General features: G+C 46.8%; 1 protein-coding gene across 1 annotated transcript in view; it reads right to left on the bottom strand.

Annotated features, from left to right (window-relative positions):
- Nucleotides 1–298: 298 nt before the first annotated feature.
- ARHGEF37 (Rho guanine nucleotide exchange factor 37) overlaps nt 299–24,397 on the bottom strand; it is a 56,817-nt gene continuing 32,718 nt past the window's right edge. Inside the window, exons 5-13 of the mRNA XM_065918895.1 lie at nt 22,772–22,971; nt 21,474–21,604; nt 18,797–18,901; nt 16,549–16,659; nt 15,568–15,897; nt 10,950–11,078; nt 7,926–8,121; nt 6,260–6,417; nt 299–3,352 (exon numbers count right to left, since the gene is read on the bottom strand). Coding sequence (XP_065774967.1) covers nt 3,143–3,352; nt 6,260–6,417; nt 7,926–8,121; nt 10,950–11,078; nt 15,568–15,897; nt 16,549–16,659; nt 18,797–18,901; nt 21,474–21,604; nt 22,772–22,971 — 1,570 coding nt within the window. The 3' untranslated portion in view covers nt 299–3,142. The remainder of the gene's footprint in view (nt 3,353–6,259; nt 6,418–7,925; nt 8,122–10,949; nt 11,079–15,567; nt 15,898–16,548; nt 16,660–18,796; nt 18,902–21,473; nt 21,605–22,771; nt 22,972–24,397) is intronic.

The following is a 24,397-nucleotide window of genomic DNA, read 5'->3' as shown; positions in this document are numbered from 1 at the left end:
CTCCCACCTTCATCTATTCCATTTCCTGTCAGCTTGGATATCACTTCTTTCAGGAAGCCCTCCTTAACCACCAAGTCTAAGTCAGGGGCTGGCCTCCCCCTGGGCTCTGGTGGTACCTATTATCACTCATAACAACTGACACTGTGTTTAACTGTTGCCTTGCCTGCCTCCTTCATCAGACTATAGGCTTTGGGAGGGCAGGGCCCCGATCTTCGACTTCTCACTGCATCCCCAACAGCCAAGGCCAACTCCTGGAGGCACTGAAGATATGCAGTAGACACTCATTAAATGAACACATGAATAAATGAGGTGCCATTTTTATATATAGCAAGTGTCTAGTGAACAAAGGTCACACTGACTGGCCCTCCCTCCAATGGTTAGAGTCACACAAATTTCAGCGACATTTCATCTTTAACACCTTTATTCCCAGTAGTTGACATCAGTTATTCACCAAGCTAGAACTCACATTAACCAAGAATTTACTCACTTTTTTTAGCATTGAGATATTATAATCTGGTCCCCATGTCTAAAACTAGGTTGGAGCCCAAAAGGTTAAACTCCATTGCAGGGAGCAAGAGGCACCCTCGTGAATCAGTCTTCAACTCTTGGAAGTGTTGTTCAAGTCACAGGCAAATACCTTTGCGAGTCTAATATGTGATGGTCCAGCATTGAAATAAATAAGACACAGTGCAATGGTTCTAGGCATCTGGAGGGGAAAGGCACATTACACCAAGTCCTCTGGAGAAAATTCAGGCCATTCTCCATATTCTCAGTTGTGCATTTCCTCACCCTTCAGTGACTTTTAATCTCATCCCCTGGTATGAAAAACTACAACCCATGTGTTACTGAATACATTTTTATCTTCCTTTCGTGAGATAGATTTGGTTCCAAGTATATTTTGGTTTCCTCCCTTATGCCTACAAGAACATCCAGTTTTTTTCAGGTCCCTTTTAATGGCACTTAATAAATATACATTCTAGGACCTGAAAGAACAGGCTGTCCTGATTCAAACGTCCTCTCAAGCTTTCTGTTTAAAGCATCTCAGTAAGTACAAAGTTCGGATGGGGCACATCCCTAGGTCAGAGCTCGTGACAATTTCTGACCCCAGGTCTATCTTGACCAGCACTGTGTGTCCAGGGCAGAGATCCCCAACCCTGGCCACACACTGGAAGTACTTGAGGAGCTCTCTGAATTTCTGAGGCTGGGCCACACTCCAGACAAATTGCATCAGCATCTCTGAATGGGAACCTCGCTTCAGTCATAGTTGAAAGTTGCCCCAGTGCAAAGAGTAGGCTCTCAAAAGTACTGTAGAACCACACTGATTCTACCACAGCTGGATTTCCTATTTTATTACCTGCTCTCCTGTGCTTCTTGTTTGCATCAGAAATCTGAGCAGGGAAGAGAAAGGAAAGTGAGTCGTAAGCATCTTAGAGTTAATTTTGTGCTGGGTGAAAGGTTGTGGGGACTGAGTTTCTCTTGTATTATGTATGCAGCCTTCATGCTTTCACAAGCCCAGAGGAGGTAAGTCACAGACTGTCTGACACAGACACGTATACACTTATTAAATATTCTCCAAAAACCAGAGCTAACAATTTTAGGCACTACAGTTATAATACAGAGATGTTCTTGGAATTAAGTCTAAACTGCCACCTGTTTTTACACATAATCTAATGTGGATTTGTTCTGAAATTTGTCATTTGTTTTAAAAGGTACACTGAATCACCTTTTCTCTCTCCTGTGAATCTTGCAACTTATCTGAGCCCAAAGCGACAATTTAGAAGTGATGATCCAACAGCTGCTGCACCCAAATTTGCCCCGGTGGTCAGTCTTCCTTGAACAGGAACTCTTTTGAGAGGCTTCAATTTCTAGGTTCTAGAAAGGGATGACAATTAATGTGATCTCACCAAGTTCAAATGTTTGGTTACCTAGAATGCAGCACTGGGAGGGATCATGGGTTTAAAGGAAAGGATGCCACACCAATTATTAATGTTGGTCATGGCCATGGGCATGGAGAGTGGCCAGTTGATGCCTCGGGCCATCCTGAGACCCTGCATTCCTGCACATCCTGCAATTTTACATTTATGTCACACTTCATGATTCACAAGGAGCTTCCACAACTTTGGCATCTCCTCATTCTCATCACAAGCCTGGGTTAGGTCTTAATAGATGTGAAAACTGAGGTTGTGTCCTATGTCTGAGGTTCCACAGCCAACTGATATCACCTCCACTGTGGCCTCCAGGCCTTCAGCACCCTTCTGAAACCACCAGGGGTTCCCCTGGCTCCCCTTCTTCCAGAAACAGGAAACCAAGTCATAACCCACCCACCAGGCCTTTAGTTACCTGCGTCACAGTTTCCTCTGAGATTTGCATGGCCCTTTGTCCCCTAGTCCAGAGAACACAGCAGCAGTGTACAACTGCTGCCAACCTAACACACACCTCAACTGTACAACTTCACACACCCCACCTAACACACCCTCAAAAACCCCTCTCCCCTGGAGCAGCCTCTGCACTTGCCTACACACATTCCAGAATTGTGACTTGCTCACACCCACTCCAGGCCCAGCCAAAAGACTCTTGGGAACCTTTCTACTGCCCTGACAAGCCCTCGCTCCCTGCTAGAGAGGGCTCCTGTGTGTTCACTGCCTAAGGTAATTCAGTTCCCACTGTGGAGAAATAAAAGCCGACTGGTCGGCTATGGTGTCTCTATATCACAGGAAGGAAGTGAGCTGTCAGGCCAGGCGGTTCTGTACTCTCCAGGGGCCCTCCATGCAACCACACAGCACACAGGTAATGCTCATCTAGGTGACCCACTCCCATGGACAGGCTGGGGCAGGAGCATAGGTAAGACTGGCCACAAGCAAGTCCTGGCGCATCAGCTGGGACCTGCCATCCAGGGTGCTGTGACTCAGGTTGGAACACCCTCTCCAGGCAGACAGAATGAGCTGCCCTGGATGGGGCCTTTCATGCCCACCCACACCAGGCGTTTCGCAAGGCTCACTTCCCTCTTCCGGCTACTTTCTCTGTGCCCTTCACCCCGCCCTAACCTGATCTCCCTATCCACCCCCAACTTTTCTTTGCTTCCTTTCCTTCCCAGGGTCACAGCCTCTAACCCTCCTGGAACATGAACTTCAAGGAGGGCACCCTAAGAAGGCAAACTCCAGCCCCATGGAGCTGGACTTGGGGCCCTGGCCAGGAAGCTGGAAGGCACGTAGCCCCTCTGTCCGTTCACTTCCACGAGGCTCCATTCTGGGTTCCCCTTCTTGTCCTGGGCCTCCAGCACAGTCACCCGCTGGCCTGCATGCAGACTCACTTCATGGCTGCTTCTGGCCACAAACGGGTACATGGCCACCACCTGAAACACATGGGGAACGACACAGAAGTTGTCAGGCTGAGAGGACAGACAAACCCAACCCAGAGAAGCTGTTTACCCTCTTCCCTGCCACCTGACTCAGTGGCTGGGCAGTCACTGCCTCCCAAATGTGTCCTTTGACCAAAGATGTCAGCTACCTCCACTCTGCTAATACCTACTGGATGGCAGGCTCTTTGTCTGGTTTTGATTTTCACAGTTCTATAATCTTATTTCCTCCTTTTTTCAGATAAGGAAATTAAGACTCAGAGACGTCAAGGAACTAATTCAAAATCACATAGCAGTGACGCTGACCTGTCTGACCTCAGGAGGGGTGCTCTCAGCCCACTGCTGCCATCCTACTGAGCAGAAGACTCAGAGTCCCTTCCTCACTACCCTCCTCAGATCCAAGGGTGTCATCTGTCCAGGCCAACTTTCCAGCTTGGTGTAGAGACAGGAGGGATGGCTGGGCAACTCTGTTACGTTTTAGGGAAAGGGTCCCTCCAAAAAAATAATAATGGAGAGGAGGGCACTTAGGCTGATATTTTACCTCCCTGGGCCTCAGTTTCATCATCTGTAAAATGGAAGGATGATATCCTTCCCTCCAGATAATTGTGGGAACTTAATGGATGAATGCCTGTGCCTGGTACATAGTAAGGGCTCAACAAATGCAGGCTGCTTTGTTAATAATATTAATAATAATAATATTATTATTTTGGCCATGCCATGCAGCTTGAGGGATCTCAGTTCCCTGAAGAGAGATGGAACCCAGGCCTAATGAGTGAAAGTGCCGAGTTCTAACCACTGGATGACCAGGGAATTTGCTGCTTCAGTTATTTTTACCACGCCTTTTTTTTTTTTTTTTGGCTGCGCTGGGTCTTTTGTTGCTGCGGTTTTCTCTAGTTGCTTTGTTTCTCTAGTTGTGGTGTGTGGACTTCTCGTGGAAGTGGCTTCTCTTATTGCAGAGCACGGGCCCTAGTATGTGCAGGCTTCAGTGGTTGTGGCTTCTGAGCTCCAGAGCACAGGCTCAACAGTTGTGGTGCATGAGCTCAGCTACCTCATGTGGGATCTTCCTGGGTCAGGGGTCACACCCGTGTCTCCTGCACTGGCAGGCAGATTCTTTACCACTGAGCCACTAGGGAAGCCCCTACCATGACTTTTATTACTATGGGCCATGAACAGTCAGAGGCAACGAGGGACTGGAATGACCCCATGTGAGTCCCACTGAGCAGACGCACAAAGAGGAAGCAGCTGATGTCTCTGGCTTGATGGACAGCTGAGCTCTCCACATGAGCCCCTAGGTGAGGGTTCTGGGGACAACATCCATACTGGCTGGTGATGGGGTTGAGTTGGGTGGCCAGGCTCCCTTGTGGGACCTTTGTGGGTCCTTTGCCGATGGGTGGGTGTGTCTAGCTGGAGGCAGCCCTGGTGTAGCACTTCTAGCTAATTCTCCTGGCACTGGCCTGAGAACCTTCTCAGCACGTGCCAGAGCTGTACATCACAGCTTCCATGGGCTTTTATGCAGCCCTCCCTCAGCCCATTCCAGGCTCCCCAACTATTCACTGCAAGCCTCTGTGCACCTGCCCCTGGGCCTGGGCCTGGGTCCTTTCTGCTGCTCATTCATCACCTTTGGAGCTCCTCCTCCATAACTGTGTGTGCTGCCTCCATTTACTGATGCTCCCATGTGCCAGCTGCTAACTACCTAAATCAACCCTCACAGAGACCTCACTAACCTTCTTCCCTCTAGGATTTGCCTCTGCAAAGCCTTCCCATCACTTTTTGTTTTGAGATATAATTCACATACACACACTCTACCCTTTCAAAGTGGACAATTCAGTAGTTTTTAGTATGTTCTCAAGGTTGCGCCACCACCATCATTATGTAATTCCAGAACATCTTCATCATCCCAAAGAGACCCTAGACCGCTTAGCAGTCACTTTCCACTCCCCCTGCCCCTAGCCCCTGACAACCACTGATCTACTTTCTGTCCCAATGTAACTACCTATCCTACACATTTTGAATAGAGAATCACACATTACATGGTCTTCTGTATCGAGCTACGTGTGGTAGCATGTGTCAGAAAGTCATTCTTTCTCTTGGCTGTATAATATTTGAAATTGCATGGATATGCCAGATTTTGTTTATTCTTTCATCAGTTGATGGACATAGGTTGTTTCCACTTAGGGGCCGTTATGAATAATGCTGCGTGCATGTACAAGTTTCCCATGGCATTTTATGAGAAAGATCAACACCCTCGGCAAGGCCACAGGCCCCAACGGCTGGCCCCATCCCACCTCTTCAACAGCACCTCACTGCCCCATCTTGCTGGTTCCACTCAGTTCCTTACTAACCGTTTCCTCCCCAGCCCTGGGCTTTGCATTTGCTGGGCATGTTTTCAGGGAAGTTCTTCCCATTCACACCCCTTTATCCAATTACTTCCTATTCATCCTTCAAATCTGAACAAAAGCATGATTCTTTTCAGAAAAACCTTCCCTAATCCTCTCCCTCACTTAAGGCTCTGGCACCTATCACTAATAAGAATTTGAGATCATTTATATGATTATTTTATTAATCACTGTTTCCCCTACCTCCTAGAATATAAATTTGAGGAAGGCAAGGGCCAAGGTTGACCTCTGCTTATCATTGTATCTCTCATCTAAACACAGTGCCTGGCGTATACTGAATAATGAATGCATGAATAAATGAATGAATGAAATAATCCCACTTGCTCTGCTTACTGGAGAGTAAAGGATTAGCTCTCCTCTTGACATGGCAGGGATGAGAGTCCTTTTTCTCTAGGTACACGCCTGGCCAGGACACTGGTGTGGCCACTGCACAGGGTGGTAACTCCTCCTGACAGGATGAAAATCAAAGCCCCGCTCCAGATGGCCCCCACCCCTCTTCTAGGCTCACCTGGGTCACAGTTGGGACAGAGGGGACCGGGGCCGAGATGGACTCTGGTGTCTGATGTTGGAAGTCTCTGTGAGGCCTCGCCTGCCCTCTGAGCTCCTCCTCACTGGGGACCACGTGGTACACCTCCAGTTTTCCAGCTGGCACGTACCCTCGATGTCCTGCAGGACACACAGAATGTTATCTGTCTGTGGATCGCCCCTTTCAGTGGTAGAGGAAGTCAGCGCCATTCATGGATGTGACTGCCTCCAATACAGTTTCTCAGCACTACAGTGGACCTTGAAAAGTCATCTCAGAACCTCACAAAAACCACTCACCCCCACCCTGCTCTCACTCTTTCTACCTTCTGCTTTTTTGCCCCAGTGACAGGGAGCTCATTCCCCACAGAGGCAACCCAGTTCATCTGGAACAGCTCTGGCAGAGACAAAAAGTTCTTCCTTGGACTGGAATGAAAACTGTTTTCCTGGTGCTGACACCTCTGGTCCCCTGTCCAAGTAAGGCTACTCCTCACTGCAGGACTGCCTTCCCAGGAGGCAGAAATTGCCTTTCCCTTCTCCAGGTGCCCCCAGTCCCTTCTTGTAACAGCTACCCCAGGGGTGTTCTGGCTGCTGTTACTGTGAATGGCTGTCACCTTCTGAGAGTTTGCCTGGTGCTGAACTGCACTGGACCACCTAGTCTTCATATCAACTCTCAAGGTCAGTATTGTTATCTCCATTTTATTGCTGAACCAACAGGGCTCAGAGAGGCTCCATAACTCCTCCAGGATCATGCAGTTAGTAAAGTGCTGAGTTGGGATCCAAACCTGGTCTTCTTGACTCCAGGAGCCTTGTTTTAATCTTCATCCAGCCCAAGTTTTTCAACTAGAGTCCAGAGTTTCCCTTTTTATGATTTTTGCCAGATCTGTACCATCTTAATTATTTAATAAATTCACTTTTTAAAACTTAGTGTTGTACTATACATTGATAACAACGAATAAAATCATGGGTTTCTGTACTAGTTATATTTTTTCTAATAAACATTAAAATACTGAATTAAAATAAAGTATCTGAAGTGGGGAAAAACTGTCTGCAGATCCCCTCCCAATAGTCCTGTGTAACCGTCATCTGTGGATCACATGCCCCTCTGTGGAAGACAGTGGAGATGCTGGGCATCTCGTCCTGGGTTCATGGTGCCCCTTGTTTCCTGCCCTGATGCCTCCTGGGGCACCCACATCTGAGCAGCACACCCAGGGACCTGACCAGAGCAGAGGGAGCAGGATAACATCAACTTCATTCTCGATGTCAGACTTCTGTCCCTACAGTTGGGATCCAAGTGTTCCTTCTCCACGTATCGCCATTCTTCAAGGTGATCCACAGAACTGCGTCTACACCAGTGACTTGTGAGGTCCCCAAGGCAGAGTCCTTGCGAGTCCTTGCCTTCTTTACACAGTGCCCAGCACATAGGAGGTGCTGGATACGGATGTTGCAACATAAGACAGCCTCTCTTTTTGGCATCTCATACACCACACTAAGCTGGCTATGTCCCCAAGCCCTCCAAGTTCACCTGTGTTCATTCCCATCCTGGATCTGCATAGCCAGACCCCACTCACAAGAGCGCCCGTGTCTCCCCACTGGCTCTCATTGGGTGGTTTTCCCAAAGGGCGGGGAAGGGCCCCCTGAAGTCCCAGTACCTCCAGTGTCCACCAGCCATCGGCTGCTGTTGCCTTTGGTGTCCTTGTTTTGAAGGAGGGCTACGATGTGACCCCGCGGCAGGGTCAGGTCCAGAGTCCCAGCCCCGCTGACATTGCTTGTCACCTGGTAGAGCTTTCCTGGGCCATACTTGCTCAGGAGCGCCTGCACCTGGCGTTCAGCCCCTGGAAGGAGTGGCTGGGAGAGGGAGAGAGACAGACAACAGTGCTGGAGCTGGAGGGTTAAAGCTAACACCAGTGCTGGCTGACATGCTGACAGCCAGGAGTTCTGGGCCAAGTCCACCTCTGCTCCCCACAGACCCATCCCAGCCAGGGCAACAGCCTCCTCAACAACAAATGGATAGATCAGATGAGAAACACATGCTCTTAGTATCCAAAGGCATTTCAGAAGAAATGCATTCAGAAGAAAGGCATTTTAGGAGAAGCTTCTAAAATCCTTCTCTGGTCTCAATTTCTTGGGATTTCTAAAATCCTAAGTCAGTTTCTGAATCTCCCAGCTACAGAATTCCAGGACTGGGCCCTAAATTCTGCCCATAGCATTAAGCTAAGCTGTCCCACAGGAAAATGCCTTACACACATCTTTCAACACCAATGAGCAAGACTATGAGTGTCATGTCAGCACCAGCTCTTACTCACCTGAGATCTTAAATAGCCAGCACAGGGCTGACACATGTAGACCCCTCACACATAGATGAACAAAGGGAATTCAGGGTTTTATTCCATGGGTTTTGAGTCCACAAGCCTTTATTGAGCCCCCTACCATTTACAAGGCACGGTAAGCCTTGTGAATGTCAACAGAGTTTTTCCTTAATGGAAATTGCCATCTAGCTAAGGAGAATGATTCAGTGCATTTTTAGAGCATCTAGAAATTTGGCACTGTCTTTGTTTTTTCATTCACAGATTCCAACTAAAGTATTAACAAGAAGGGACTCAGGAGATTGTCCCCTTTTATAAAACAAAGAAGCTAAAAATATTGAACATAGATTTATTATATATTCTCTCTCATTAGATATATACGGATGGACATATATTCACTATATTCTATATGGTGATTTCCAGGTGGAGAGGTGCTAGGTGTAGGGAGGTAGGCAGAGATGCCCTTCAGGGACACTTGGGCATGGACTCTGCCATCTCCCTTACCTCCAACAGGTTCCTGAATCAGGATCAAGAACCAGGAGAATCCCAGGTTTCTAAACAGGCCCACAAACAAGTGTAGAGACACAGTAGCTCTTTTTCAGAATGGTGGTGTTAATGCAAGTATGCGGTAGCAAACATTTGTCTTTCTTTCTCAAGTCTCTGCCCCTCCCTGCGTGAAGAACAGCAGCACTCCCTGGAGGCACTGGGGAGGCCTGCAAAGATCGCACTGGTACTCTCACGTCCTGGGGGGTGACCCCGCTCCTCTGGGATCTGTACCCGAAGCCAAATAAGTCAGGAATTTATAGGAAGGTGTGTGTCTGTGTATCTCTGTGTGTGCTGCAGGGATACATGAGAGGAGAGATGGGGAAGCTGGGGGTGGGGCTGGGGTCATGGGAGTCCCTTCGCTTCCTACCAATCCGCAACACATCAGGACTATGATGTTCCCATTTCTTTCTACTTTTATGTATCTTCTCTTCTTTTTCCTGCAATCACCATGGCTTGCTTTTCCAATAAGAAAAAATGTTATTTTGTCTTAAGTAGAAAAAGATAGAAGTTTCCACGGCTCCTCTGAGTGGCCGCTCTGGTCTTGATTTCCTTCACCTTTCCTCCCCTTGGGCGGCAGAGCCCATGTAACAGCCCCAGTGAGTCCTCTGCTGCGCGTCTCAATGTGGGCAACGAAGTGGGGACAGCTCACTCCCAGGTGGAGGCCACCCCACTTGAAGTGCACACACCCCTCTACGCTCTGGTCAGGTGCAAAGGCCACCTGTCTCTGCCCAGTTCTCCTGGGCTCCTTTAATGTTCCCCCATGTCTCTTGGGCCCCCTTCTCCCTTTGGGGGAATTTTGGACCTGTCTCCTGACCCTCACGTCACATCTCACATGTGACTGAATATAGTTTTAGTTTTCTCAAACCCAGGTTTCATCATACTCTGAGAGCCTCTTTGCCCTTCAGCTACTTCAATTACTAAAACATACATGATATTTTATATATTCTTTTAAAAAATTTTTAAAGTTTATATATCTTTTTAAAATTATTAGGCTGATTTTATTCTTTTTTATGGTTTTGTCTTTATGTTTAATTGGAAGATAATTGCTTGATAATATTGTGTTGATTTTTGCCATACAACAATGTATATCAGCTATAAGTGTACATATATTCCCTCCCTCTTGAATCTCCCTCCCACCCCACCCATCCTACTCCATTATTTTATATATTCTTTTTTTTTAAATTTTTTTAATTAGTTGGAGGCTAATTACTTCACAATATTTTATATATTCTTGAAGAATTCATCAAGTGGACTGCAAGATACCCTTCCATTATATTTTAGCGGAAAACTATTTTACCACCCAAAAAAGCCTTTGGCCAGCCAAAGTTCTGTTAACCACAATGCAGCTGAAACACTGTCTTTTGCAATTAAAAATTGCATAGCAAAAAGAAAATCTAAATTCTTCTAGTTCAAACATTTTATTTATCCTGAATGCTTGTATTTGAAGCAAGTTCTATGAGAAAGTGATGAGGAAACAAGGTTAATTTTGCTGAAAAATCTGAAGAAGTTGCAGGTTTCAGGGTGTTAATGCCACTTGCCTGTTATGATGTCATTAAGAGCAAAATGTTTAGGTTATCTTCTTAACCTGCTTTTATACTTATCAACCATGAAGAGAATGTGTGTGTGTGTGTGTGTGTGTGACAGAGAGAGATTTCCACCCCACCCTCATCCCCAGGTCACAGAGGAGAGAGGGAAAGGCAACGTGTTTCTGGGGTAACAGAGGACAACTGGGAAAAGAAAAGGGGAAGGAAATAGGGGGCTGATCTCACCCCACCGGCAGGTGAAGGACTGGACAGTCTTTGAGGGGGAAGGAGGGACACTTACTTGTGTGGTGGGAGGTGGCAGCACTTTCTCGAAGTTCTCTTGAAAGGAGTGAAGCTGGTGACTGCTCTGGCCTAGTGCATCTTCCACCAGCTTCCTGAAGGCCGGCTCGGACAGGTGGTGGTGGGGGAGCTGGGGAGCACAGACACTGTCATCAGAGCCCTCCTTGGCAGAGAGGAGACCTCTCTGTCAGGGAGACCCTGACAGCCACACTCCAGCCCCAGCTGGACATAAATGTCTTTGTCCTGGTTTGGCCTGGGTACTGCCCCACCTTCCTTTATGAAAGCATCCCTCTACAGGGGTCCAGTGCCATTGTCCCTCCTGGTGCCTGGCCACAAGACTGGCAGTCACAGCATCCCTTTTCTTATCTATCGTGATTGGTCAAGGAGTGGACAGTGGACTAGAGCAAGGCCAATCGGAATCTTCCCATCAGATTTAGTACATGAAGGCTGCGAGTGACAGGGTGATTCTTCTTTTACATCCTGAGATGTTAAGGTAAACACTTGGAGCTGTTGAGAGCCACTCTCTCCCACCTTGCAGAAAACACCTGCTTGACAGTAAAGCCAACCCAGAGAGGGAAACAGCCAGGAGATGCAGTGAAAGCCAGAGCCTCAACAACATTGTTTGTTGGGTCTCCCAGTTATACAATTGTATAATGTGTTCTTTATGCCTAAGCTGGTTTGGAGCCCAAGGAGTTCTGAACGATGCTCCATCCTGGGACCTTGGCCCTGCTGGGCAACTCTTGCATTTTCATCAGACAGTCTAGAAGTGACCACGGCCCCACAGCTAACAGAGACACGTCCTCTCTGCTGGTCACCAAAACCACCAGGGCCTTTCCTCTGCCCCCAGGATGCAGAGAGATTGAGGTTCTACCATGTGGGCCTTTCCCAGGCTCCAGAGGACTTTCCAGGAGAATGGGACATGGGACACAGGAAGCTGTATTCAATCATTAACAGGCCCTAAGATTCTATATTACAAAATCAATCAAGAAATGCCTTCTTTCTGGGACTTCCATGGTGGTCCAGTGGTTAAGACTCAGTGCTCCCAATGCAGGGGGCACAAGTTCAATCTCTGGTGGGGGAACCCAAATGCCACATGACACAGTCAAAAAAAGAAAAAGAGAAATGCCCTCTTTCTGCTCTTATGAAGTTGACCTCCCCATTACAGTATCCTAGAATACTCCCCAGCCCGCATTCAGTTCATTCAGTTCAGTCGCTCAGTCATGTCCGACTCTTTGTGACCCCACGAACTGCAGCACGCCAGGCCTCCCTGTCCATCACCAGCTCCCAGAGTTTACTCAAACTCATGCCCATAAAGTCGGTGATGCCATCTAGCCATCTCATCCTCTGTCGTCCCCTTCTCCTCCGGCCCCCAATCCCTCCCAGCATCAGGGTCTTTTCCAATAAGTCAACTCTAGCCCTGCATGAAGTGAAGTGAAGTTGCTCAGTCATGTCTGACTCTTTGCGACCCTGTGGACTGTAGCCTACCAGGATCCTCAGTCCATGGGATTTTCCAGGGAAGAATACTGGAGTGGGTTGCCATTTCCTTCTCCCTAGCCCTGCATAGCCCAGTGTAAATACAAGAGGGTCTGGCTGCCCCAGATGGAAGACTAGAGGGTGAGAAAAGAATGAGAAGATTATCTGATCAGATTTACCCTCTGCCTTCAGGAAAGAGAAATGCTTCTTTTTGCAGATGGTTTGGGCTTAATTCAAAAACAGTGTCTGACCACCAGCCCAGGTTGGATGCATGAGACAAGTGCTCAGGGCTGGTGCACTGGGAAGACACAGAGGGATGGGATGCGGAGGGAGGTGGGAGGGGAGATCGGGATGAGGAACATATGTAAATCCATGGCTGATTCATGTCAATGTATGGCAAAAACCACTACAATATTGTAAAGTAATTAGCCTCCAACTAATAAAAATAATGAAAAAAAAAGAAGAAAAAAAAAAGTTGATGTATCCATCAAAAAAAAAAACCAAGACAAAAACAGAGTCTGAGGACAGGACTCTGTACTAAATGCTATGAGGGCCAAAAAGAAGAGAAGCTTAATGGGGGAAACAGCTTCATCCATCACCCCAGCAGAATGCAGGCTCTGATAAGAGCTTAAGAGAAGCACATCCTGAGAGCTTCTGGAGTATAGAGGATGGGGAGATGCGTTCTCCCCCCTAGAGAAAGGGGATTCAGAGAGCTTCATGGAAAGATTCATTCATCCCTTTTTTGTGGAGGTCTTACCACACGTCCCAGGTGGCTCACATGGTAAAGCGTCTGTCTACAATGCAGGAGACCTGGGTTCGATCCCTGGTTTGGGAAGATTCCCTGGAGAAGGAAATGGCAACCCACTCCAGTACTCTTGCCTAGAAAATCCCATGGATGGAGGAGCCTGGTGTCCATGGGGTCGCAAAAAGTCGGACACGACTGAGCAACTTCACTCACTCACTCACTACCACATGTCAGGCACTGTGAAAGGTATGGGGGAGATGGGGAGGGATGTTCTAGGCTGAAGAAGGAGTCTATGCAAAGTGACTGTGATCATATTCAGAAGCGGTGGGAGGCTGCAGCTGCAGAGTGAGACTATGGACTGGGAAGGTAGTGGTAAGCATTCAGTTCAGTTCAGTTGCTCAGTCATGTCCGATTCTTTGTGATCCCATGGACTGCAGCAGGCCAGGCTTTCCTGTCCATCACCAACTCATGGAGCTTGCTCAAACTCATGTTCATCAAGTCAGTGATGCCATCCAACCATCTCATCCTCTGTCATCCCCTTCTCCTGCTACCTGAAATCTTTCCCAGCATTGGGGTCTTTTCTAGTAAGTCAGTTCTTTGCATCAGGTGGCCAAAGTATTGGAGTTTCAGCTTCAGCATCTAGTCCTTCCAACAAATATTCAGGGCTGATTTCCTTTAGGATGGACTGTTTGATCTCTTTGCAGTTCAAGGGACTGTCAAGAGTTTTCTCCAACACCACAGTTCAAAAGCATCAATTCTTGGGCACTCAGCTTTCTTCAGAGTCCAACTCTCACATCCCTACATGATTACTGGAAACACCATAGCTTTGACTAGACAGACCTTTGTCGGCAAAGTAATGTCTCTGCTTTTTAATATGCTGTCTAGGTTGGTCATAGCTTTTCTTCCAAGGAGCAAGTGTCTTTTAATTTTGTCTTTTAACTAATGGCTGCAGTCACAAAATCTGCACTGATTCTGGAGTCCAAGAAAATAAAGTTTGTCAGTGTTTCCATTGTTTCCCCATCTATTTGCCATGAATTGATGGAACCAGATGCCATGATCTTAGTTTTCTGAATGTTGAGTTTTTTAAGGCAGCTTTTTTACTCTCCTCTTTCCCTTTCATCAAAGGCTCCTCAGTTCCTCTTCACTTTCTGCCATAAGGGTGGTGTCATCTGCATATCTGAGGTTATTGTGACTCTCCAGAGGGACCAGCAATCTTGACTCCAGCTTCTGCTTCATCCAGCCCGACATTTCACATATAAGTTAAATAAGCAGGGTGACAATATACAGCCTTGACGTATTCCTTTCCCAATTTAGAACCAGTCTGTTGTTCCATGTCCGGTTTTACCTGTTGTTGCTTCTTGACAGATTTCTCAGGAGGCAGGTCAGGTGGTCTGGTATTCCCATCTCTTTAAGAATTTTACACAGTTTGTTGTGATCCACACAGTCAAAGTGGTATCACACAGTGATAAGGGTGGGGGGTGGAAAATTTCAGCGGGATTTTTATGCAATAAACTGGATGGAGAAAGCTGAGCTGGAGCACTGAGGCACAGGAAGCACCATGTGGAACGAGCAACACCGACATTTCTCCAGAGCTTAGGCCCACAGGCCACTGAGCTCTGATGCTGATATCAGAGAGAGACTGAAGAAAAGCTGAGTGTTCTTTCCTATACCAACCCCAGTCTTCAAAATTCTAAAATCAAAGTTTATACTTAGAGATTTGTTTAAACCTCTCTGTGCCCTATTTATGCTTTCAGCAGATGGCTGTTTTTAACAGGCTGTCAGGCATTGTGGTTCAGGCTCTAGAGTTCACCTGCCAGGATTTAAATTTAGCCATGAGCTATACGGCTTGGGCAAGCTGCTTAACATCTGTGGTCCTGGCTTCATTTTGAAATGAGAATAATAACAATACCTACTCTGTGGGGTTATTGTGAGGATTAAGTGAGACAATATATGGAAAGTGTTTCAAACCCAGTGCGCAGTAAGGGTTCACAGGCTGCTAGACGTAGTAGCAGGGGCAGGAACACCAGCTTGAAGCATTTACTCCTGACTGTGTAGAAGGGGCCCTGTCTCTTGTTACCTGCTTCTAATACGCTCCAGGGAATGGCCCCAAGGCCTGTTATTTTCCCAGGCGAGCCTCCTATGTTTCTGAGTCCCAGAGCCTGCAAGTGGCCTAGAGTCCCAGTTTTATACTACCCTTGCTTCCACGGTCTGACTTTATTAATGGAGGGAGAATAGGCATGAGAGAGATACAGAAGGTCCGCTGGCCTCCTCCTGAGCACCTGGTAGCCTGTTTGGGAGGCCCAACTTCACTCCACCCCAGGCCGTTCAAACAACCCGCTGAAGGGATGAGGAGGCCCAGCCAGGCAATTTCCCAGACGTACCCCAGTCCCAGAGGCCTTACCTGGGCCAAGCTGTCCTCTGCCCTCTGCAGCACTTGCTTTGCAAGGTCCCTCTGGAGAGTCACAAATGTGCAGAGGATCTGGCCGAGCCACCGCATGGCCAGCTGGTTAAACTGTGGGAGTTCAGCCACTAGCAGGGAGTTGAGTGCCTGGTACGTGTGCCGGGCTGCCTCCTCCTCATAGGTCACGCTGCCCACCTCCAACAGCTTCTCTTCCACCCTCTCAAAGTCCAGTAGTTTGTCCAGACGCTTCTTGATCAGGTTCTGAGGGCCTGCCAAGGCTTTGGCCAGGCTGCACAACGGCTGCCACACCTGGGCTTCCAGCTGCTGCTTCTGTGGGAAGAGGTGAGCTTGGAAGTTGAAGAAGGAAGTGGCAGAGGGTGGCCACAGGAAGAAGGCACTTTGGAGGGAGGCTCTAGTGCCATTCTCACCAAACAGCTGTGACCTCTAGCATGATATCTAACCTTTCTGAGCCTCAAGGTGCCCATCTGAGAAATGAGGACAATGCATGTAACAAGCTTAGCAGAGGGCACAGAATAAGTATTCAATATATATCACTTCTTAATATGCTTACTGTGCAGAGATGTTGAAAAAATTTTGTATAGGATGGTGATCAAAACCATAGTCCTTGGGGCTAAGATCCTAGCTTGCCACTGGTCATCTGAATAACATGGGAGATCACCCTCTCTGAGCCTCATCTGCAGAATGGAGTTATTAACAGTATTTACCCTGTAAGCTATGTTGTGAGGATTAAATGAGTAAAGAATGTAAAGACTTTAGCACAGTACCTGGCAGATAACATGGCTCAATAAACATTAGCTGGCGCTATTTTTATCAGGAAAATGCACTAATAATAATCTCCACCCTGCTGACTACCCATGACAGTTATGGATGTAACCATCGAGGAAAGGGCCTCACTTCTAAATATTATTCTTATAGACTCTGCCACCTGCCTGAAAAAAAGAAGGGAGAAGTTCCACTCACAAACTCTGGGAAGGCCTGGAGCTGCAGGTCTCTTGCCAGGTAACAGTACTGTACCACTGGCCCCCCGGGGATTTCCAGATTGCAGTCCTGGGGCCGGAAGCGGAGGAAAGCCTAGATGAGGGTCAAAGCAGAGCCCACTGAGACCATCTCACACCTGAATGCCCCTCTACAACATCCCGGAAGAGGTTGCCCAGGCTGTCTGCACACCTTCCAAGTGTCTGCACACAGCTAATCTATCCTTGCACAACTTGGGTGATTAGAATGTTCTTTCTCTAAGCCCACATCTTTTTCCCTATTCCAGTGTTGTCTCCAATTCACACACTTCTCGTTATCACCTTTGTGAATTTTTTTTCTGCCATGTCTGCTCCTCATGTTCCAATAATACTTTTCCTTAAATCAACCTAGCATCCCTATTTAAATCAGTGCATTAAAACAAACAAACAAACAAAACCACCTTATGGGGAATCCCCTGGCAGTCTAGTGGTTACGAGTCCGTGCTTTCACTGCCGAGGACCCGGGTTCAATCCTTGGTCAGGAAACTAAGATCCCACAAGCTGCATGGCATGGCCAAAAGAAAACACCTTATGATACTTCCATAAAGGGAAAGCCCAGAGAAGGCAACGGCACCCCACTCCAGCACTCTTGCCTGGAAAATCTCATGGATGGAGGAGCCTGGTAGGCTACAGTCCATGGGGTCACTAAGAGTCGGACACAACTGAGCGACTTCGCTTTCACTTTCCATTTTCATGCATTGGAGAAGGAAATGGCAACCCACTCCAGTGTTCTTGCCTGGAGAATCCCAGGGACGGGGGAGCCTGGTGAGCTGCCGTCTATGGGGTCGCACAGAGTCAGACACGACTGAAGTGACTTAGCAGCAGCAGCAGCAGCAGCAGCAGCAAAGGGAAAGCCAGTAATAATTGCCATAAATAAGCATGTTAAGAATAACTGCTATGAAAACAATGCTATTAAATTCTGTCTGGGCTTCATGGCCAACTGAAGGCTTCCAGCCTGAGATTGGTTCTGCTGGTTTATTTACACGCCAGCAAAAGAGGCTTTTCCTGGACTCTGAGGATTAAAAGAAAGAGTCAGTTTCTTGCTATGGGATTCCATGTCAACACTGTATCTGTCATGTAAATCCTGCATTCAGGGCAACACAGCCTTAATGCTTCTAAGTATCTGTTCTTCTCTGCAAAGCCAGACGTGTCTCTTGGGGGCTTCTGGTTTCTCTCTCTCAAGACCCCTCCATTCTTTCTCTGAGAGCCTTCCCCTTCTCACTCACTGTGCTGTTATCTTTCCTTGGAGGCTGGGGCAAGATGGAGCAGGAACAAGCAGGGGGTGTGCCCAACACAGAAAAGCATAGAACTACGACCTCTCTTCTACACACTTCCAATAATGCCACCCCAAATCCTATTATCCAAAGAGCCTGTTATCATCTGACTGAGCTGGTCTGTGCAAATGGATGTGACTGAGAACAAAACCATGAAAAAGGGACAGAGTGGATGGAATGAGTCAGCATCGATGACAAGAACGAAGTGGGAATTTGGGCACAACGCAAGTGATGTGCTGGTTGGGAATGCAAACTGGTGTCCTTGTGGGCTGAATCTGGCTTGCAGAAATATATTTTCTTGGGCCCACATAACATTTAGATTCTTATTTAATTAGTTGCTCACGTGGACACATCATGAGATTTTACCTAAAGGTCTCAATTTTCAGTTTTCTTCTTCCTTAAAATCAGAAGAACAGGCAGCATTGGGTCCACACTCCCATGTAGCAACAATCCCCGTGAGACAGGGCATTTTATTTTATTTTATTCATTTATGCATTTATTCAGTCATTCAAACTCCAAATATTACTACATATTGAACTCTACCATAAAAGTCTCATAAATAGACAATAGGCCTATACACCTATACACTTCAGTCAATAATATTACCTGCCTGGTCCCTTTGAGCACCTGCTCTAGCGCCGGTCTGGCAGGGTCCTTCCAGAGGACTCTGTTTCCAGTGAATTTGACTCTGCCCAGTGGGAACCAGTCCCTGAGCACTCAGTGAGCTCAGAAGTTGCCCCAGCTGGATAACCTCTGGATTAAGGAGTGCTTCCTTCTCTGGCCTCCAACCAGCAACTGTTACGATCTCTTCCAATTGGTTCTTGAAGCTGGTGCCTTTGTCAGGGGCTTGTTCAATGGGCCCTATGTACCTGCCCAGGTATCCCAGCCCTGCCCCCCAATTATTTACCACAGGGCCCTCACCTCCAAATTGTCCAGGTAAGCAGCCATGTTGCTCTTCAGCTCGGTCACACACAGCGACACCCAGTGGAACCTCTCTTCTAAGTCATCAAATTCCTTGTCTTCCGTCTGAAGAGTAAAGTTATGCTTAGGAGGGCCGAGAGCATCCACGTGGGGGCAGTGTACACCTCTGTCCCAAGTCCTCGCTAGGAACCACCCCCACACACACCTTTCCACAGACCCGCGCATCAGAGCCATTCCTCCAGTCCCCAAACTGAGTGGGATGGTTAGAGGCAGTAAGTGCGACTTAGTGGTTTTGTATTCAGACCATGGAATCAGACACACGAGCTCTGGTTCACTTGCTTCCTGTCTGTGTAACCTTAGGCAAGTGTTTTGCCCTCTTGGAGCCTGTTTCCTCATCTGCAACATGGAGATAATATGAGATAATATGAACATTTACTTCATCGTGTGGAACCATTAATGCCTGGTTCAGAATAAGTACTCAGTCAACCTAAGTTTCTACTAGTAGCTATTCAAGGCTGGTTCCTTGCCCAGACCCAGACATAAGTTCTCCTATCTGTATCCGGGGGCTTTGCTGGTGGCTAAAAGGTAAAGAACCTGCCTGCAGGGCAGGAGACACAGGAGATTCAGGTTTGATTCCTGGGTCAGGAAGATCCCTTGGAGGAGGAAATGGCAATCCATTCTATTATTCTTGCCTGGAGAATCCCACTGACAGAGAAGCCTGGTGGGCTACAGACTATAAAGTTGAAAAGACACAACTGAGTGACTGAAAACACACACACACACCCCTATATCAAGAGGCCCTGGAGAAAGAGCAGCACAAGGTGCAGAGGAGAAAGCCCCACCCTGGCTCTTCACAATCAAGTGGAGGGACTGTTCATTAACTTCCAGTGCAGGGGTGTGGGTTTGATTCCTGGTTAAGAAGCATTACTGCGAACAAAGCTAGCGGAGGTGGTGGAATTCCAGCTGAGCTATTGCAAATCCTAAAAGATGATGCTGTGAAAGTGCTGCACTCAATATGTCAGCAAATTTGAAAAACTCAGCAGTGGCCACAGGATTGGGAAAGGCCAGTTTTCATTTCAATCCCAAAGAAAGGCAATGCCAAAGAATCTCATCTCATATGCTAGCAAAGTAATGCTAAAATTCTCCAAGGCAGGCTTCAACTGTGAATTTGAGGCAGTACTTGAACTGTGAATTTCCAGATGTTCAAGCTGGATTTAGAAAAGGCAGAGGAACCAGAGATCAAATTGCCAACATCCGTTGGGTCATCAAAAAAGCAAGAGAGTTCCAGAAAAACATCTACTTCTGCTTTATTTACTATGCCAAAGCCTTTGACTGTGTGGATCATAACAAACTGTGGGAAATTCTTAAAGAGAAAGGAATACCTGAATACTTGACCTGCCTCCTGAGAAATCTGTATGCAGGTAAAGAAGCAACAGTTAGAACTGGACATGGAACAAAAGATTGGTTCCAAATCGGGAAAGGAGTATGTCAAGGCTGTATGTTATCACCCTGCTTATTTAACTTATATACAGAGTACATCATGAGAAACACTGGGCTGGATGAAGCGCAAGCTGGAATCAAGATTGTCAGGAGAAATATCAATAACCTCAGATATGCAGATGACACTACCCTTATGGTAGAAAGCAAAGAAGAACTAAAAAGCCTCTAGATGAAAGTGAAAGAGGAAGATTGAAAAAGTTGGCTTAAAACTCCATATTCAGAAAACTAAGATCATGGCATCCGGTCCCATCACTTCATGGCAAATAGATGGGGAAACAATGGAAACAGTGACAGACTTTATTTTCTGGGCTCCAAAATTACTGCAGATGGTGACTGCAGCCATGAAATTAAAAGACACTTATTCCTTGGAAGAAAAGTTATGACCAACCTAGACAGCATATTAAAAAGCAGAGACTTTACTTTGCCAACAAAGATCCATCTAATCAAATCTATGGTGTTTCCAGTAGTCATGTAGGGATGTGAGAGTTGGACTATAAACAAAGCTGAGCACTGAAGAATTTACGCTTTTTAACTTTAGTGTTGGAGAAGACTCTTGAGAGTCCCTTGGACAGCAAGGAGATCCAACCAGTCCATCCGAAAGGAAATCAATCCTGAATATTCACTGGAAGGACTGATGCTGAAGCTGAAACTCCAATACTTTGGTCACCTGATGCAAAGAACTGACACATTTGAAAAGACCCTGATGCTAGGAAAGATTGAAGGCAGGAGAAGAGGATGACAGAGGATGAGATGGTTGGATAGCATCACTGATTCAATGGACATGAGTTTGAGTAAACTCCAGAAGTTGGTGATGGACAGGGAGGCCTGGTGTGCTGCAGTCCATGCAGTTGCAAAGAGTCGGATACAACTGAGCGACTGAACTGAACTGAACAGGAAGCTAAGATCCCACATGCCTTGTGGCCAAAATGCGAGGACATAACACAGAAGCAATATTGAAACAAATTCAAACAAATACTTTAAAAATGGTCCACAACAAAAAATCTTTAAAAAAATCAGCAAACTTAAAACAAAAGAATCAAGTGAGGGTGCCTACTCTGCCCCTTACTGGTCCCAGTCACCTCATCTCTGAAAGCAATCTAAGACTCCGCCTCACCACCGCACCGTCTTGCCACTTGGGATGGCTGGCATGCAACCCTTCCTCCAGTCCGTTGCTCACCCTGGGAACGAGCCCCGCCTCCTGCTTCAGCAGCTGGCTCAGCCGGGTGGTCTTCTTGGAGAGGGTGTGTGTATTGATGCGAGCCAGTCGCTCCCGGAGGCTCAGCGGCTCCACCTTGGTGTACTTGGAGGCTGCACCAACAGAGGAAAAGAAGGGCACAGGGACCAGAGCTGACCCAGGAAAGTAAGAGTCCCTAACATCCCAGCTGGGCACCTCTTGGGCCCTCTTCTCAAACATCAGGGTCACACCCATTAGAATGGCAAATCTTGGAGGTAAAACACAGGGCTCAGAGTCCTCATTGACTGAAGAGGTTCATGCCAGCTTGACTTCTTGCACCTCAGTTTCCTCTTCTGTAAATGAGGTCAACCACCTCCCAGGATTGCTGGGAGATCACATAAGATGATGGAAATGGAGCAAATGACTTAAGTTCTCATTTTACCCAACTGTGAAATGGGACTAACAGTGCCAACCTCAGGACTATCATAAGGATCAAACAAAATAATAAGTGAAAAAAACAAGTCATAGCTAGCCCTTAGTAAACATTAGCTAAATTATCATTACTATACTGTCTTAGTTGTGTAAGTTTTTCCTCTACCTAGGACACTGTGACACTCTGCAGATCTTTCTGTATTAGCAACTTGACAGGTAGCAATCTCCCCACTTTCTCCTCCTACCCTCATCCCTGATACATACACAACTCTTTGCGTCCCAGTATTCATTTCTCCTTAGTATAGCAGCCATGTGGTTTGGATAAGAATGATCTTACTTTAGTTCAGGGAGTGGCTGCTGACTGTTAAAAGCCAATTCACACGATCCCCACTCCTCTATCATAGTGACAGGTTCAAAGAAAGGCTTACAACCCAGGCCTAAGCCAATCAGTTAGTTCACGGCATTCCCCTAACCATGGCAATTGGTTCAGGGTGAGCATATGACTCAAATGAATCCTATTAGAATGAAGCTCCAATTTACTGTTTATAACTAAGTGGAAAAAGGGTCCAAGTTCTCCTGGAAGGTGTGGTGTTCAGATGTGAGTCTTAGGACAGCAATAACCACTTACTGTTATGAGGGAGGCCAGTTTGAAGAGGCAAGTGACACATAGTGAAGGTCAGAGATAAGAGAATTATAGGGAAATGACACCAGCTCCCAGAAAATTCTACTTAAAGTCCACGTTACCTCTGGACTTGTAGGTTACATAAGCGACTGTCTTCACTTTACTGGTTGAAGCCAATTTGAGGTGAGTTTATAGTTAACTAGAAGCATTCTCACTAGTGTATCGCCTAAATGCCCCAAGTCCTTACCCACTTCTTTGCGCCTCTTGTACTCATTGATGTTGGTGACCACATCCTGGAGGGCAGAGGTAGCCCTCTGAAGGGCAGCGTAGGCACTGGTATCAGGGAGTGTGTTCTCCAGAATTTTCTGCAGCAGCAATGGGTATTTGGTAATCCTCTGCAGAGGAATTACCAGCAAGAAACTGAGGCCTGAAGGTCCAGCTTGCGGCCTGAGGGAGAAGGGTGGTGTTAAGTAGATCAAAGTTCACCCTTGGGGGCACCAAGGGGCCTAGGCTCTAGTGGCAGCTCTGCTGTTTAACTCACTGTGTGATCTCAGGTAAGTCACCCTCCTTTAGGGGTCCTCAATTTCCTCATCGGGTGCTGCTAGTTCTCACTTTACCTTTTTCTAGGCCTCAATTCCCCATATGTACTAAATCCAAAGGTCAGTTCTCTCTCCTCAGCTTACTCGGTCTTTCAATAGCAGACATAGCAGACCATTCCCTCTTTCTCAAAACACTTTCTTCTTTTGGCCCCAGAGATGCCCTTTGTCCTGCTTCTCTCACCCCACAGGCCACTCTCCTGGCCTCCTCTGCTGGCTTCTCTCCAATGTTGGAGTGCCCCAGGGCCTCCTTTCTCCACTCACTCTCTTCCTGAGCTCCTTTGGTCCTATGGCTTTAAACACACGGCAAACCCAGATCTCCACTTCTTACTTCTGCCCAGAGCTCCAGACTCACACCGTCAACTAGCCTATTTGAGATCTCCATTTGGGTATGTCTCAAGCACAACTCCATCTGCTGGGCATGAACATGATACTTCATTTAATAAAATGGTCCTGCTGCTTCAAATAAGAAGCACTTTTAAAATCACAGGAACTTGGGAAATCCCTGGTGGTTTGATGGTTAGGATTCAGTGCTTCCACTGCTGTAGGCCCAGATTTAATCCCCAGTGGAGGAACTAAGATCTCACAAGCCTTGGGGCACAGCCCCCTCAAACTTTTTATTTTTTGTAATCATAGGAATTTAATGTTAGAGAGGCATATAAAGTATTTAAGGGTAAAGACTCATAGTATCTGTAATTTCCTTTAAATTACTTAGTATAAAATTAGATGCAACAAACAGAAGGTATTTATACTTGCTCATTTCAGGTGGTGGGGGTGTGTGTTCATTACATTATTCTATTTTTCTATAGGGCTTGAAATTTTTTTTTTTTTTTAGGGCTTGAAAATTTTAATTTGAAAAAGGAAAATACAAAACACAAGAACTAATAGTGTCAAGGTCCTTTCCATATGTATCATTTGATACATAAATGATTATTTCCAGCCCCCTTCCTGAAGATGTCTGGAAGTTTCAGAAAGAGTGCCCAAGTCAATGGTATCTGGGACAAGGCTCCAACAGTCTTTTTTGATCATGACCAGTAGCCCTCAGACCCACCTTCTGAGAAACACACAAGGGTTTCAAACCTCAATGTCTAAGTCCTCCATGAAGACTCACAAATACCTCTCATGACTATTATCTGGCCTCCTCTCCACAGTACCTTTGCCTCTTGCTCTTCTTCCTATGGAAAAAACCTCCAGACCAAATGTCCAGGAAAGATCAGCCATAAGGCCTGGAACAGACAGAGCAGGTGGGAACTACCCCCTCCCTCCCATTAACTGCG

The sequence above is a fragment of the Muntiacus reevesi genome, chromosome 1, assembly GCF_963930625.1.
Source record: "Muntiacus reevesi chromosome 1, mMunRee1.1, whole genome shotgun sequence".
Lineage (NCBI taxonomy): Eukaryota > Metazoa > Chordata > Mammalia > Artiodactyla > Cervidae > Muntiacus > Muntiacus reevesi.
The sequence above is the reverse complement of the archived record's forward strand: the minus strand, read 5'-3'. Positions and strand labels throughout refer to the sequence as shown.